Source organism: Strix aluco, chromosome 8, assembly GCF_031877795.1.
Source record: "Strix aluco isolate bStrAlu1 chromosome 8, bStrAlu1.hap1, whole genome shotgun sequence".
Lineage (NCBI taxonomy): Eukaryota > Metazoa > Chordata > Aves > Strigiformes > Strigidae > Strix > Strix aluco.
Genome location: NC_133938.1, coordinates 23,914,902 through 23,932,059, shown reverse-complemented (window position 1 = coordinate 23,932,059; position 17,158 = coordinate 23,914,902). Strand labels below are relative to the sequence as shown.

Here is a 17,158-nt window from a genome sequence, read left to right as displayed (position 1 = left end):
CATTGCACATTGCTCCTGGTTTTAAACTTTTCATTCAACTGCAGTACATAGCTCTGTTTCTCCCAAATAACTCTTCAGTAAATAGTTACAGTCTAATATTCTAAAATGAATGTTTTGCTTTTAATCAGGAAAAAATTGTGGATTCTTTTCTTAAAAGAAGCTAGTAACTTCTGTCAGAAGGTTTGGTGATTTATCTTCATCCTCTTCAATCCTTTCTTCAAAGGAATTTAAGTCTGTTACCCAGTTCAGGAGGATTCGGGACCATTGTGCATTTCATACATGAATGAAAAGAAGAACTGATGCTCATACTTGTCTTCATGCCCTCTCTTTCAGCACCATGTTCTTTTTGACCCAATCCTGTCCAGGACCAGGAAATGCAGCTGTCAACAAATTCCTTTGGATAATATGAAAGTGTGCTGGAATAGTGACTATGTGTGTTGTTGAACAGTTGCTAGCTGGAAACAAGCAGATAAAAACACGCAGGTTCTGCCCTCCCCTTCCCCCTTCAACATCCACAGTGATCTAGAAGAGTGCATATGAATCTGGACTGCACGTCGACATCAGATAAAAACTTCCTTTACCAACCTTTAGATCTTTAGTTGTTAATTGGAAAAGTTTCGTCTGAGATTTTTTAATTTTCTTAAATGGATATAAAATAAGCAAGGACCTCATCTCACACACTGAGCTGAGGTTGTTTTGAGTCTTGAAGCAATAAGGATGTATGAATGGAGAGCTGAGGGTGCCATGGCTGGAGCAGTACTGCACATATTCCCACTGGCTTCTCTCCTCTGTGTGTGCTTTTTATGTGAAGGGTCCTAATATTTTCATTCCTTAGCCCTTTCTGTGCAGCGTCCAGGGATTTGTCTATGGATACAAACATGCAGTTTTCATGCAAGTTATTTACAACCATGTGAGAGCACATGTGAGAGCACAGATGATACTTACAATTAACACTTAAAATTTGACACCTTGTCCAATTATATGCACTGGGTCATAAAGAAATGACAAACTTCTGACAGCATTAATCTTTTTTCAGAGTCATGATACAGGGCAGAATTCTAATAATGAAATATCCTTATTATACAGAACTACTTACAGATATTAGCAGTGCCCTTAGGTATAGGCAGATAAGAACCAGGGCTCCACGGACGGCCCTGGTAATTCTTCTTGCATTTTCCACAGTCTGGGCCAGTTGTGTTATGCTCACATTCACAAAGTAGTCTTTTGTTTTCTTCTTTACAGCCAGTAGCGTGAAGGTTGCACTTACACCTATTTTTAGAAGGCAAAAATAAAAAAAGTAGGATATTATTTAGAGGTGAGTTTAAGTTCAGACTAAGTCTTAGTAAAGCATGTCCTATGGCAACCACTCTATTTCTGTGTGTTGTGCCTGTATTATTGTTTTAGCATGCTTTACAGCACATCACTCAAATAGCATGCTGTAATATTTTCAGCTCACACAGGTCTAAAAGCAGTAATTTCACCAAGCCTCCAAGATGCTGACTCTTTTCTTGTTTTCACTAACACAGCTCCACTGAGATCAACTAAATTATTCATAATTTTCACTACAGACAGGTCTATAATCTTGCAGAAATTCAAGAGTTACTCACTTCTCCCAGAAACAAAACAAGTCCTCTGCTTATGTCCTTAGAGAATGGCCCAAATTAAGATCCAAATTAGGCCCTGGGAGTCTGAAAAAACAGATTTCAATTCAATATCCTCTGCAATGCCACACTTCAGTAGAAGGGGAGCTCGCTATAATGGTGTTTTGCCATTATTGTTCAGCAAGTACTTTCTTGCTCAGAAAGGAAAATTTTTTTGCCCACTTTAATTTGATATAGTTGAAGTAGCTGAAGGTCAGAGGAGATATTTTGGTAGGCACATTTAGTTTTACTTGGGAAAGAACAGTTAATCGAACCTTGCAACAAAATCATTACATAAACCAGATTCTGCATCTGGTCTTAGAACAACTGAATTTTCTTCAAATTCCTCTCTTTCCCTGATACTAGGGCACTTACAGAATGGGAAGCTAGGTTCATAAACAGGTATTGTCACCTCTTCCCATACCTTTCCAATAAATGTCAAAACTGGCTAAAATCTGTTTCTGTTTGGGGCTGGAGAGAAAACCAGTATTTAACGACCCTGCCTGTTTGTTTTCCTAATGATTCTATATCTAGTGATTTAAAGGGTTCTCATGTGGGCATTTGTCACCTGTTCCATACAGTGACCAATAATTAGAGCAAAACAACACATGGAATGGCCAAGTGCAAATTAACAGCTGTCAAGCTGACTTCCATTTGGAAGGAATATGACCTGAAGCAACTGGCTACATACATATATATCCCCAGGGTAAAACAAGCTTGCAGTTGTCATAAGTAGCTGCTGGAGAAAATCCACAAGAATCTGTAATATAGTAGATGGTGGAGCATTCTTCTCAATGCTAGAAATGAGGCAGATGAAACTGCTGTTATTTGAGCAATGCTCATTCTAAATAAAACCAGGATCAGCACCTTTTAAACTGAAATTACCAAAATGTATTGAGTATGCTAGACAAAAGAAACTGTGATTCATTTTTATATCATTTCCAAAATATGGATGCTTAAAGACTACATCAATTGTAAAGTACATTTTCAAAGACTAGCCACTGCAGAATGAAAGATGCCTGCCTGGGTGTCAGTGGATGAGATATGCCTATTCGTGTAGAGATTGAAGATTTTGGTAAATGGCACTGCTATTAAGAAAAGTAACAGGTGGTTTTACTGTCTACAGGAATATGAAAATTGCCTTCTTATTGTATAGACAACATAGAAGTTGGGTTTGGTTTATGATCGTTAGTGTTATACAAGTTTGAAAAAAATCTGTAGATTAATGAAATCTGAAGAGATTAAACTGGAGTTCTTGTTGGTGTCAGTAACTATACATAGGGAGTAAAAGAGCAGAAGCATAAGCAGAAAAAAGACATTCAGAGGACTGAACCACAGAGGCTCTGATTCTCCTCTCACTTGCACCAATTTTTTGCTGAGGTCACTTCACAGATCTCAGAGAGATTAATCATGATTTCCACAGCAAATCAAGGACGTAGCTGAATACTGAATGAGTGAAAAATGCAGACAGTGCTAAAACTGAAAGAGAAAAGCATCTGTGGAGAGCAAACTGAAGTTGGAGGGTACTGTGTCTGGGGAAAAACAAGCCAATACCAAATTCTGTGCTGTATGTGGAGAGGCATTTTTACTGGAACAGGGAAATAGTATTTTGTATACTACTTTTTTTTTTAGGAAGGCTGCACTAGGAATTGGGCAATCTGTCCCAGGGACCTCATCGGAGTGTATGTATGGACAATCTCAGAGACTACTACAAAGAAGAGAAATGCCTGTTGTTCTTGAGGGACCCTTCTCTGGATGAATGGAAGAGGTAAATGCGTGTAGCAGGTCTGAGAGATGACTAGGGTACAATAAAAAACTACTTCTATTTGTGGGATAAGCAGTAAGGAAAACTGAAATATTTAAGGTTACAGAAAGAAGACTATTTAGGTAAATGTACCATCCAGATGGACCTTGAGAGAACCACTCTTGCGATGAGATATACTGGATTGTGTACAGTGTGAAAACAAAGCAGCAGAGTCTGGACCTTAGGCATTTCAGGTGACTGTGAATTAGCTGAGCACCACTGATCTGGTCGCTGACTTGGGCTCCCATCAGATCCCTGTCAGGATGTGGACATCAGCTTCCTATGGAAGACTGCCCAAGTTCAGAGTCCCTCATCTGTCTCGTCTCTTTTTTAAGGAAGATTACTTTTCTGCTCCAGAGGTAAGGAAATATTTTGTTACCTTATGTGAATATCCATGATGATAGATTATTACTGAAAATCCTAGGTACCATTTGTAATTTCTTTAAACACTTGCTTTGAAAGGCTGTTCCTAGCTGTTACTGCTTTAAATCTGATATAGTAACAAAAGGCTTAATTAGATTTACATACAAAGCACATTAAACACAAAATTTCATATAGCCCTTGGAGATGCTTCCATGAGAACAATGTGGTCACTTTAGCTGCATGTATAAGAATGGAGGAGTTCTAAAAACATAAAAAACTGCTTCCACATCCTGTGTACTGAGTTCCAGATGATAATATTTCATGCCTATATAGTTTCTTGAAATCCAAAGAAAAAAGTCAAAGTGCTTTACAAGGTATTATGTACACATGCCCAGAAATGCAATTACTGGGTAGCAGTGGGTGGGTAGTAGCTGCTTGGCACATCAGGTGGGTTTGCCTGTGTACTGAGAAGGGATGATTGAGGGAGTTCCAAGAAGTATAGGAGGTTTGAGCATACAGGCTAAGGTATGGCAAATGTAAGAGAACCTATGCTGCAGCCTTCACGCTGCACTGGCAAACAGCCTAAGGGCAAAATTCCAGGTAAGGATAAAGCAAATGTTAAGGGCAAAGTACAGTTCTGAGATACAGTATATGCTCACCATAAATGGCATTGCTGAGGTCTGATGCTTTGTATGTCTTTACAAAGAACGTCCATGATTATAAATATCAACAACTTCATGAACAATAAGGTTATGTACAGGGAGGTGCAGGCTTTGAAACAGTTTTCTACCTCAAGGGAATAGTTGTCTGCCTGTTATATTTGGTGACAGTTTTTTCAGACTTTTTTTTTGTTGATTGTTGCGGGAGCGGCTCTGTCAGTGCTGAGTTTGTGGAAGTGAACACCACGTCCCCACATCACTTGTCTGTATTTGGAAACTTCCATCCTGATGTTTCCGCAGCTCAGTTGATATCCATCTTTCCAGTTCAAACTGTGAGGACTCTTCCTGCTAAGCAGCCTGGTTACAGCACATGCAAGAACGCATTTCCCTCCAACGTGCAAATTCAATTTTGAATCACTGGAGATTGATATTGCTGTCCAACACTATAAACTCTAATTGTGTGGGAGAACAAATTTGTTTTTCTGACCACTCATCTTTGACAGACTCATTATTTTGTCATAAAGCAACTGAAATGATATTTTTGGCAGTTACATAAGGTGCAGGAAGCACTCTGGCGTGTTGAAGGAGCAGTGCTGTTGTAGTGGGAGCCCGAGCCCCGGGTGTGCTGCATTCCTCACAGACTCTATTTACATGCAGACAACTGACATTAAAATGCTGTAAATATCACTAAGGTAATCGCTAATAGCGTGCTGATGCTCTTGCATGTGAGTGCCAACCGACAGACTGGAGGTCACATGAGGGGATCATTTATGTTGAAGAGATCATTCATGAGAAAGAAGACAAGAGAAGCTCTTTGATACATTTTTAACGACTAGCCATATGTTCCTCACTTAGATACATCTTTGGATCATTCTAGGTCATCACCAAAGTTTAGAAAACCAACTTAAAACTAGCTTGTAAGCCCTCTGCAGACTCTTCACTTTTACATGCCACGAGTCAGCTCTCTGCTCCCAGGTAAGCAAAGCCTGAACTTGCAGAGGAGTTGGTATGTTTTCTCTTCGCATTACTGCCCACACAACATGGTGCGCACACAGCGTAAAATACCATCCCCACACAGTTTTAATTAGGCATTTTAAAACACTGTTAGCAATGTTAGCAGCCTTAGTCAGCTCGCCAGTGCTAGCAACTACTTCCAGCACCTTGCTACAGTTGTCCTAAAGGACTTGGCCGTGTTTAGCACGACATCAAACATGTTAAGGCTATCTACATTATGCCTCTCAAGCTTACTAATGACCTTGAGGCAGTTTCACCAGTGAGATTTAGTTTGGTAATACAATGTAGACAAAGATGAAAATTCCACATTGCAAATACATTTTAAGTGATACCTCAGCAATGAAGGAGGAAGAGATGTAGGTTGGGAAAGCAAATAAGCACCTTTAAAATATATCATGAAATCTTTGGGATAAAACCAGCCTTGCATCTGAATCATTCAATTTTCAGGTTTTACATCTTTTTTACTTTTAATTTTTTTTGACACTTTATGAGACAAATTCGTCACAACTCAGAAACTGTCGGTACCGGTAAGTGACACAACTCTTGCACCATTGAGTGTGCAAGGTAAACATCATGAAAATACTTAGTCTGTTTTTCTTTTAAATCTCTTTAACATCTTTTCATAGAGGCTTATGGCCTCAGAAACATCATGTCTGCTGAATATTGTTATTCATTATATCATAAGATTTTTCCATGTCATGTCAAAAAAACAAAGTATGCTGGTCCTTATCCTAATTTCCAAAGCTTAATAGATGTCTACTCAGCTTGACTATTGAAGCAGATTTTGTGAGGATGAAAACAAGTATAAAGCATACTGTTGTGAAGAAATAAAATGATTGCTGGCCAATTTATTTCTGTGAGGACAGAATAGACAGAACACACACATAAAAGAGGTAACAAGATAATTACTGCAATCTAGGCTACCAGTGCTCACTGCAGGGACTACCCATCTGAAGAAGTTCTGAGCTAAAAGGATCAAAAAAACTAAGGACCGTTGGCAATCAGAAAATGACGTGGGTTGCTGGCTGCTAGTAGGTCTGCTGAACAAATGTTCCAGCTCACGTGAAGCACAAAAGTCAATTCTGCTTTTTATTCAGTATTTTTTGAGCCATATGAATGTCTCAGGTCCATGTTGCTGTATGGAATCCAAGTCCAAAAAAGGTACTACATCTTATTCTGGAAGTTATGGATAAAATTCCTCTTGTCTGCTGGTAAAATGTAGCCACTGTAGTGAGAGTAATGAAATGTGAGCCCTTTCTTTCATTTGTTTATTTCTGGTAATGCATTTGGTCACCAGTCTTTTTCCCTGTCTCTTTGCCTGAATTTATCTAATACATCATAATCTCCCACCAAAAAAAAAGCTTCCTTTGTGGAATGGGGCTACATCAATAATAAAGGATAAGAAAATTCAATAATAACAAATATAACGTTGTATAGGTAGATATATTATTCCTTCATTTGCAAAGCAAGGATCAGGTTTTTAAGCTTCTTAAATCTGTAAGTAGCTTTGTGGCTAGAAAAGAAGTTTAACCTGTGCTCAGTAATCCTGCTGCACCTTAGTACCTTAGAATCCAGAGATTTACAGAAGCCTCTTCAACTTTATTCTTTACCGTTTAGTTTTCACTGCTAAATTTTGGAGGAAATTGAATTAGATTCCCACAGGCAGTATGGAAAATTGGGCAAAATAGCTTCTTATTCTCCCTCAGCTGAATATAATATATGTAGTGGGGAACAGCAAAACCTAGGCACAGAGAGGATGTTTGCTTTGCTTTCTCAGTGGGCTACTTCCCAGCAGTTTGGAGACCTTGATATTAAAAAAGAAAACAAAGTCCAAAAGGGCAGCATAATTCCCTTTCCCACAGGAGTTAAGACTTTCCAAGACTCACAGAAAGCATGCAGGGCATGGAATTGCCCACTGTTTGCCCTAAGCCAGCCCAACACTGAGAGCACACAGGTGCTAAATTTAAATATTGACATGTTTATAAGATTTATTGTGTTCACACGCTAGTAAACATTTCTATATATTCTGATTATTTAAATGGGAACTACTGTCAAGTTAAATGCTGGTCAATATAAACAAGACAGGATCACTACTGATCTATTTATATCTCAACCTCTATTTGATTAGATATTTGATAGATGCATACTATCTTCCTTCTGAAGCCAAACGTTAGTGGAGCAGGTCCTTTTGGGTTTGCCACTCCTTTCCCCCTGCCCCTTTCAGCCAGAGGACCACAAGCAACCTTACCTTGCCAAATAAACTGTAAATGTTTCTCATTACTAGATGACATCCTTCCAAACAAACAGAGGCAACTGAAAATGTTTACAGGCTAGATCAGCAACACTTAGAACTCAAACATAGAAAGGAGGAGGCAGTAACCTATTAAACCTCTTACAAACACCTCAGTATTTTTAAGCATTTGAAACTCTTCTGATTTCTTGGCTAGATAAAAAAATGTTATAAACCAACAGATATGAAAAGATTCAGACTTACTTCAGTCTCTTAGGTCCAAAGTCTAAAAATAATCCAATGATGCTTATGCCTAGTTGAACAGAACAGCGAATTCTGAGTCCAAGTTATTTCAGTTTACCACATAAAAAAATACCTAAACTTAGTATTAAATACTTAGATACATCTAGACAAGTGGAATGGCCAAATGCTTTTTTCTAATCTTCATTTCACATTCTCTAAGTGATAAAGCTGAAATAAATCTGTCTGAAAATATAGCTGCTGTTAGCTGCTGCAGAGAACTAACTTCCATCCCCTTCCCAAATATTCATTTTTGCCTGTTCTTCAGAGATATTAGTTTTCATGGAAATGTGTCAATAAAGAGAGTGGCTATAAAATCTGCTAGAGTTTGCCAGCAGCATGTTCTGCAAATAATTTCACCCGTGAACACAGTTTGCCAGATTCTTAGCTGATGTAAATCCATCTGGCTCCAGTAGAATCAATGAATTTATGGTAGTTCACACTGTTTAAAATGTGGCTTAATTTGTTTCCAGCTTTCATTCATATTATTCTAGGCTCACTGGCTGTATTTTTAGATAATGGCAGATAACCTTTTTATCATTTGGAATGGCAGACCCAAGACCTTGAAGAAGCATTGCATGGAAACTGGGTGTCAGTGGAGGATAAGGAGCCCAGGTGTGATGTGATTTTAGGGACATGTCTGCTGAGAAGGTAGAAGGCTTGTTATTTTACATTGTTTCCATGCATCTATTTTGCTCTAATCTTTAACCTCAGAAATAGCAAGCTTTTCTTATCTACATGAAGGATGCTGAACGGGGCCCATGGTAGTCATGTCTCTCCCAGAGAGGAAACAAAATCTCTTGCTAAGATGAAGATCAATAATGACAGATTCTTCCAGCGCTACCAACCGATTATTTAACACTAGTGATTATTTTAGTAGGTTCCCAGACTACCACTGAAGAATGGAGAAAAAGCAGCGGATGTAAGCTCTAAGTTCATGAGTATTACAATTAGTTTTTCTTTTTCCTTCTTTCCCACTTGAAAATTTCCTTCCTTCTCACTGGAATCTCTGGTTTCACCTAAGTCGCTGTACTTCACACAGAAATCAATGTCTTGATACATAGATGGGATAGGATGGCAGAGTGGGAAGTACATCTGTTGCAGAGGTACTACACAGCTTAGGTGTTGTCAGTTATCATGATATATCACATGTGTTTTAATCAGTTTGTTCTAAATATCAAGAAAAACTAGGAGACGGTAAAAACCTGAATATCCTCAGCTGCCCATACCGTAATGCATCAGACAGAGAAGGGCTACGGAGACAAGAATGCAGCACTCTCTCCACCAGCTGGAATAACGCAATCTGCTTGGCAGTACCTTGTCATTATCTGTCTGATGGTGCAAAAAGTTAAGGAGAATGCTGGCTGAGATTTGAATACTGCTCATTGACATCAGGATATTAAGGAAGCAAAGTTTTTGTTATTTTTAATTTTTTTTTGCTGCTGTCCCAACATCCTGCTTAGCCAGCCTTACTTTGTCATCCATCCATTGGGCAGTAAGTCAGTATCAAGTCAATACACACCAACAGATACCCTAGACACACCTTCTATTTTAATCACTATAATACCACCAGGCAGAGTTTAACCACTATATCACAGCAGTTGTAAGCGTTGGTACCACAACCTGCTAGACTGTTAAGAACGTGATACACAAACCTCAGATGAAAGGTGCAGCAATATATCACTGAAAAGTTCTATAGCTTACAAATTTAAAAACGAAAGTTAAAAAATCTGTAGGAGTCAGTTTCTTCTCTTTTCTCCTGATACAAATCTGAACATTAGATCTGAAATTCCTGGCATTGGGTTAATGTGCATCACCACTTTTAAGTTTATTGAGAGACCTATTTTTCTGGGTTTAATTTAATTAATACCAGTCTTACATCTGCTCAGCAGCAATCCCAAGAAAGCTGCTCTAAGATGCTAGTGATTACACCAAACTTCCTGTCTTTATTTGTAAGTAGTATTTCACAGTATCAGCTGCCAGCTGGTATCCTGAATTCTTTTTCCAAGCACAACACTGAAAAGGAACAATTTGTTGTGTGGGAGGTCTGAAATTGTGGTCATTAAATTACCATCCGAGTGGACATGCTTACAATACCATTCAAAAATGTTACTTAACTTTCTGAAATGGGAAAAATTTTATTCTCGCATGCAGTGATACCCCAAGTGAGCCGTTACAAATTCATGTCCATGATTAATGCTGGACAGACCTGGCTGAAGCAGAAGTATCTTTAAGCTTAGAGAAAGACTTGGGGCATAGCACCTATTGTGTCACAGTAGGGATAAAGTATTTTCATGAGCCATTGTCAGGGGAGCAGCATTTCTGCTACATGAGAAACAAGCAAGGTTAATTTCATACTGATTTCAATAACTTTTTGAGGACTATAATAAAGAAAAGCAGCATAAAAATATCCATGGTGCGCACAAAATTCAACACCAGGGAAACCAGTTCTGTGAAGCAGTACATCTGCTGCTCTTTTCACAAGATTTCACAGCATTTCCCTTTGAAAGACCTCCTATGGACTCATTTAAAGGCTCGAATGTGCCCCTAATAGTCACTGCTGCAGGGATGGTATATACAGAAAGTGGGGTATGGGCTGTAACGGGTTGCTTCCAAGGGAGAGAAAATATTCCTTGTGCTACCCTGAGCAGTACTGCTGGGAGAGGCAGTCGATGTAAAGCCCTAACTCGGTGCAGACACACACACACACACGCCGCCACCGCCCTCGCTGGGGGTCCCTTTGCCTGGCCCCGTGCAGCAGCAGCAGCTGTGAGGGCCGGCTCCCCGCACACAGGCCCAGAGGGGGTGCAGAACAGCACCACACCCCCCGCCTATGCTTGGACACCAGGTTGCACTTGAAAAATTGAAATGGCTCTGATAGTTTTAATGCAACTAATAGCTTGGTCCTGTTTCTACTGCAGTCAATAACAGGAAAGGACTTTCTGTGGGTCCTGGTATGAGGATTCAGTGAGGAACCTTCTCCCCTGCTCATTCTCTGAGAGGCATCTTATGTGACCAGCTCTGCTTTTAAGCCCTTTTGTTAGGGGGTTTTTGAGAGGATTTTATAAATCACACAAAGCCCTGAGGAGACTTCCACCTCTCTTCCAAACAAACACAGAGGCCAGGGAAAGATCTGTTTCCAAGAAGAAAATGAGTCATAATGCAGAGAAAAGTAAATGCAAAGCAGAACTGTTTACAGAGGTTGTCTAACCCTGTCAGAGCAGCTGGTTCAACCCAGCTCACAGTGGCTCCCATGAAACACCCAGCTGGGCAGGCTGCTGCCGTGACAGGAGCCATGCAGGATGGGCCAGGGAAGTGGGGTCAGGCCGAGGGGTAGGAGACAGCCAGGAAAGCTGCAGGCAGCGGATCAGGAGACCCCACTTACCTCTCTTTAAAAACGGCCAGTAAAGAAGTCAGACTTTTCTCCAACGAGAAAAGGACTATTGAACATATTCTTGGTTTTATCTTCTATGTATTTGGGCTACGTTTTGCTCCAGATGTACCACCAATACACACAACCAGCAATAAAGCCCACACAAAGAACAAAGGCTGAATTCTTATTTCACTTAAGTTCTGTTAATAAATATAGTTACATGCAACCTCTAACGCTCCCTGAAAAGTCCAGGATTTAAGTGCTTTAAAAAGACATGTACTTCAAAATCAGATTTTCATTCTCTGATCTGTCTTGTTTTATGGGAGATGTGTGGGGGAACAGTAAAGAACTGTTGATAAAAGCACACTTTAATTTTCAATGCCACTATGAGATGTCTAGACAGTGACTGGACATTTAGGAAAACCGCCAGGATAAGCGAGGGCGTAGCAGAAATGTAATCCAGGTTGTTCTCTTTTGAGAGTCCTGAAATTCCAGACATGAAAACTTTTAGCATACGATTTAGTGGCCTGTCCTCTTGGTAGATATTTTAAAATGACAAATATGTAAAATATTTTTGAATTGTGAATACACAGCCTAGCCCCAAACTAACATGTGATTCTGAGAACTAGCTTAATATTCCTCTTTTCAGGCTTATACCTTGCTCCTGGTCCGCACAGAAGCCACTGCCCAAGAATCATCTCTGCAACCACTCTGAAGGGCACTTTTTTACACAGGTAAACTGTGTCCTGCTGTTCCCCCTCAGTGTTTTGCTGTTCTGCTGGTTATTGCTGATATTACTTCTAGGTATTACCTGAGTTTAAGGACTTTGAATTATCCCTCGCCCTCTGCAGTGCTGCCATCGCTACCAGAAAGAGAAAAGGATGGGCAGGTTGCTGCATGCCTGAGCACCGGTGTCCCAGCCCTTGTTCTCTGCCGGGTCCTGCTGGCGCCTCCCTTTGATGTTTCTCATAAAGGCAAAGGAGAAGACTGCACTTACTACACGGGCAGGTTAATTGATCCCTTTTTGAAAAATCATATTGCTGAACTTGAACTTTAAGGATAATTGTAAGGCACAAAGCAGCTATATTCTTTTCTGGAGTGTGTTTCGAGGTATTCATGATTAAACTATCAAAGTCAAGGGTGCATAATGAACTGTTCAGAGCAATCGAATCTGACTAAATATTTCAAAAGTGCTTTTGTTCTTGTGTTTTCTTGTGTTTCATTAGGGTTGATTTTCAAAATGCTTAGGCCTCATGGCTCCATCTAAAATAATTGGGAACTGGCAGCTTCTTATTACCAAAACAGACACTCCAAATCTACTTAAAAATATATAGATTTTTTTTGTTTCTCTTTTTCCTTTTTCTCTTTTAGTTTTTCATCATGATTAGAGGTCATAATTTGAAAGAGAAAAGGGAGAAAACTGAACAGAACATTTCTCATTGTTTATCATGCTAGCCTCAATTTTTTAACTTTTAAATTCCATACAATATAAGCTCCTTGTCACAGAATAATTCCCTCTGGAATTATTATGATAAGAATTATTTGCCAGTAGAGCCATGCGAATAATTGATTTTTCAGTTCACTGACTAAACTGAAAAAAACTGGGGGGAAAAAATAATTTGTGTCAAATGAAAAGAATAGTTTTATTTTCAGGTTTTAAATCCCTTTTAAAAAATATTTTTGACAATTTTTTGAGCAAAAATGTTTCCAAAGGAAAAATCATGGCTTTTTTGAGTTTTCAAAAAAATTAGTCAAAAGTATTTATTAATGTGTGTTGAATTCTGAAGATACTTTTAGTCACCCTTGACAGATGTTTCTTCTGTGAATAATTTATACTTCAAAAATACTAATCCTTTCTCCTCCTGAAGAAAACTAGATGAAGAGTGAGTGGTTTGTGTCTGTGCATAGTGTTCGAAGTATGCCAAAAGCAACCTAGCATCCTACAGCTAACTTAGATACTGAAAAAGAGCTATTGGGTCATCTTACCTCTAGCCCTGTTGGTATAACAACACAGCACAGTGAAATTATTTGCTGGGACTAATTTTAAATGGTTTAGGGAATAAAGTTCTAACTGTATCTTTTATTTTTAATTTGGCAAAACAATTCTTCTTTCACCTACTGTATTTCAGGTGCTTATTTCACATAGAGAAAGCTTGTTTTCTTTTTCAAAATACCATATGACTACTGTTTAATTATAGACACTACTTATTGTTATCTTGAAGCCATTAAACTGGCTAGATTCTGCAAACATTTTGTTATGTTTTATTAAAGTCTGTGGAATTATACAAAGATGGGAAAATTACAAATGCTCTTTAGTATTAGAAAGCTTGAGATAGATGATATCATGGGTCAAATTTACTGGCTTTTCACCAAAGAAAAATATGAATGCAGTATATTAATAGATGGTCTGTGGATATGACTCCTAATGGATGACCTGGTCTTCTCAGAGGTGGGTGGCCAGAGCTAGGCAGTCCTATTCACTTATCAGATGCAGCTGGATAGGAGCTCTTAGACCTCAGATGGGGAAAAGGAGAAACCTGGCTTCCAGCACTGGTCTTGGAGCAGCGAGCAGGAGACACGTATGGACATGAATGTACGCCTGCCCATTGCAGTACCACCAATGCTGACTGGCTTTCCCCCAGTGCCAAAACAGGTCTCTCCCTGGGTTTAGTACTTGTCCTAGCCTCAAACTCATGTCACATGTGACAAGAGACTTTGTGTATGTCTTTCTCTGCAAAATGGGGTTGATGATACTACTTTGATTTTATTCCATAAGTGACAAAGGACCGGTAGTTTGAAAGCAAAGTCTTAAGATTCTGACCTAACGTCAGACTAGAATAAAATAGTGATTGCTTTTGGCCTTCAAGTGCACTGAAACATTTATTATTCATGTTTGTTTTTAACAAATACTGGGTAAATCAAAGAATGTTCAGACAGAGGCTAGAGCGGAGCTGCACTGTATGCTGAGGGGTCGGGAACATGTTTTTGTTGTCTATGAAAACAGACATGCTGGGAGGTCGAATTAGATCAGTGACTATAATATTCCATGTACCAGAACTAAACAACTTCATTTATATTTCAAATCTTTCAAATCAATACTTCTCTTCATATTCTGTGACCCCCACCAGGAAACTCATATAACTGAAAATTTAAGGAATAGATTGCAAGTTATGAATAATGTAAGGCTGTCATAGGGGAAAGCAAATTGTGAAATACTGCTGACAAAAACAATCAGTATATGTTTATACTGAAGAACAAACCTTTGCAATTCCATCTTGCATAACGTAGCTTTTAAAATCCTATACAAATTTTTCTGTTTTCCCTGAAATGTCAAGCATGTTCCTCAGCCTCAAACTTCAGTGGCAAATTGTGTTCGCAAAGAATGTCTGAGCTAATCTGGCAGTAAAATGTATGCATATATATATATATAAAATAAATATAATACATAGCTCTATGAACAGTACTAGAGAACTAATAGATGCAGGTAAAGAAAGAACCTAGAGTTGAGGAAAAAAAAAGTCATTAATACAGGGATGTCTACCAGCACCCATTTTTCAAGCAGCAGCGTATTACAAAGAACAGGTCTAGCAAGATTGGACAGGATCCTATCTGAGGCATGGACAGTCAGACGGTGAACAACAGCTTCCTTGCACTAAAGCATTCTTCAGGGCATGGACTTATGGAGACTGCTGTTCAAAATGAATTGTTTTTTGTTTGCACACTGACAGAGAGTTGCCATCCATTGAAAAGAAGAGGGATTTGTCCTGAAGACCTGATGAGTAGGAAAAGACAATGTGCCCTGAAAAGATCTTAACAAGAGCTTTTGCATGACACAGCTTTATCCTTAATGAACTCACACATAATTATCAGAAACCTCCTGAATTATGCAAATGAAAAACAAAAAGGAAAGGACAATAGCTGCTTTATTAGGAAATATTTTTGTAAGTAATACTTCTGGGGATGAAGGAGTTAGTGTTTGTATCTGATATGTTTTAGGGCTGTGTTCTTTCTCTCACACGCTGAGAGAGTTGCAGAGGAGGAGGAAGGAGACTGGGATTTAGGATGGTGCCCACAGCAGCCATGACCTCCTGTCCCCCCACCATTACTGCTCATCATCTTTCCTCATCTGTTCTTATGCCTGCTCAGCACCTCCTCCTGTTGACCTACACAAGCCAGGAGGGGAGCATTACTCAGGAAGAAGTGCTCCCAGATCTTATTAAAACTGTTCTCTGCTTTCATGTTGGGCAGAAAACCTCAGGAGAGGAAAAGGGCAGAACTTGGTGGATTTTGTGCTATATACAGATTTATCATGATGCACAGCAAATTGACTAAATCAAATGACTTAGTGGCCACATAATCATATCACAAAGGGAACAAGCTTCTGGCATCTGTCCAGAAGTAACAGAAGTTGTATATAGCTTTCAGAATACAACATTTTTATTCCATTTTTTTCTATGCAAATCACTCCTGTGTTTTGTCTCAGTTTTACCCCTTCATGATAATCTCTGGGTTTTCAGAAGCTGACCTACCTCTTAAGATGAAGAACTTGATAAAATAAGGAAAAAAAGTCGTAGTCTGTAACAGGCTTCTCTTGAGATGCATGCACTGCAGACTGGGAACTCCGATAACACCCGTTGCAAAACAGCCGCCTTCCTCTCAGTGTTACTGGCAAGTGCCCTGGGCTGCTGCCTACAAGTCTCCTAGGATAAAGTCTCACCTATGCCTCATGGCAATTCTTTCCTTTTCTGTTTGCTTAATGGAGTTATAGCAGCTGAATTTTCAAACCTGGTTTCTTTTAAAATATGCTAAGCTTATGAGGATATAAAAAAGTACACATTTCATGTGGTAGGAATTAGGGGGAAGCTCCTGTATACAGGGCATTGAGACTGGACTTTATGTTCTATTAATTGTGTTTGCATTGCCACAATATTTGCACAACACTCCAAAAGGCCTCTGTCCTCAGCCCATTCTAAATTGCAGAACCTTTTCTCTGGGACTAAGCCCTTTTTTTGGTGGTCCTAATATGTGCAAGAGAATTTTCAAAAGTCCTGGTATAATAAAACACAGACAGAATTTACAAAATCCCTGATTTTTTCAGGAGGTTTCATTTTAAATGCCAAATATCTTTAAAAATGTAACATGATGCTCTTCATATGAAGCCTTTAGACAGAGCATATGTTATCTCCTCTCCACAATTCACAGTCAGGCTGAATGTCAGGCACACACTAATTGTGCATTTCTTAATCAAAACCTGACTGTACAGTCAGGAAACCAATGAACTATGTTAAAAGTATATCCTTCACCTGCTTTTGGAATCAAGACATAAAACCCTTTGTCATTCTGGTGGTATTGCTCTCCTCCATCTCCCCTATTTAAACCATGTATATTTTATGAAGCATTAACAGACAAACAAACCAAACGTATAGACCATAAAATCCAAAGTCTGCATTAGTCTCCAAAAGTAGCCATCGGAATGAAGAGAGATTTCAGAGTAGGATCTCTCAATATAGTGACTCTGTATCTGTAAAAAACGAAAGTCCAGATGTATGTTTTAAGACATCAAGTCTAAACCATGAGACATGGTTAGACACAGAACTGAGACTGTTGCCATCATCCACCTGAAAGGATGAATCTCAGAAACAATCACCATGTTGAAGGTTACTTCTAAAGTGACTAAGTCATCAAATGATGCAAACTGGTTTGGGTGTGTAAGGACTCGACACTGTTGAAAATTTCTTTTGAGATATGTACAGTAGCAGACAAATGTTATTTTAC

At 39.0% G+C, this 17,158-nt stretch overlaps 1 protein-coding gene across 8 annotated transcripts in view; it reads right to left on the bottom strand.

Annotated features, from left to right (window-relative positions):
* Positions 1-17,158, bottom strand: part of NTNG1 (netrin G1) — a 157,344-nt gene that overhangs the window by 59,456 nt on the left and 80,730 nt on the right. For all 8 annotated transcript variants that reach the window (XM_074832658.1, XM_074832665.1, XM_074832657.1 and 5 more), the window contains exon 4: positions 1,097-1,269. In XM_074832658.1, the coding sequence (XP_074688759.1) occupies positions 1,097-1,269 (173 nt within the window). The remainder of the gene's footprint in view (positions 1-1,096; positions 1,270-17,158) is intronic.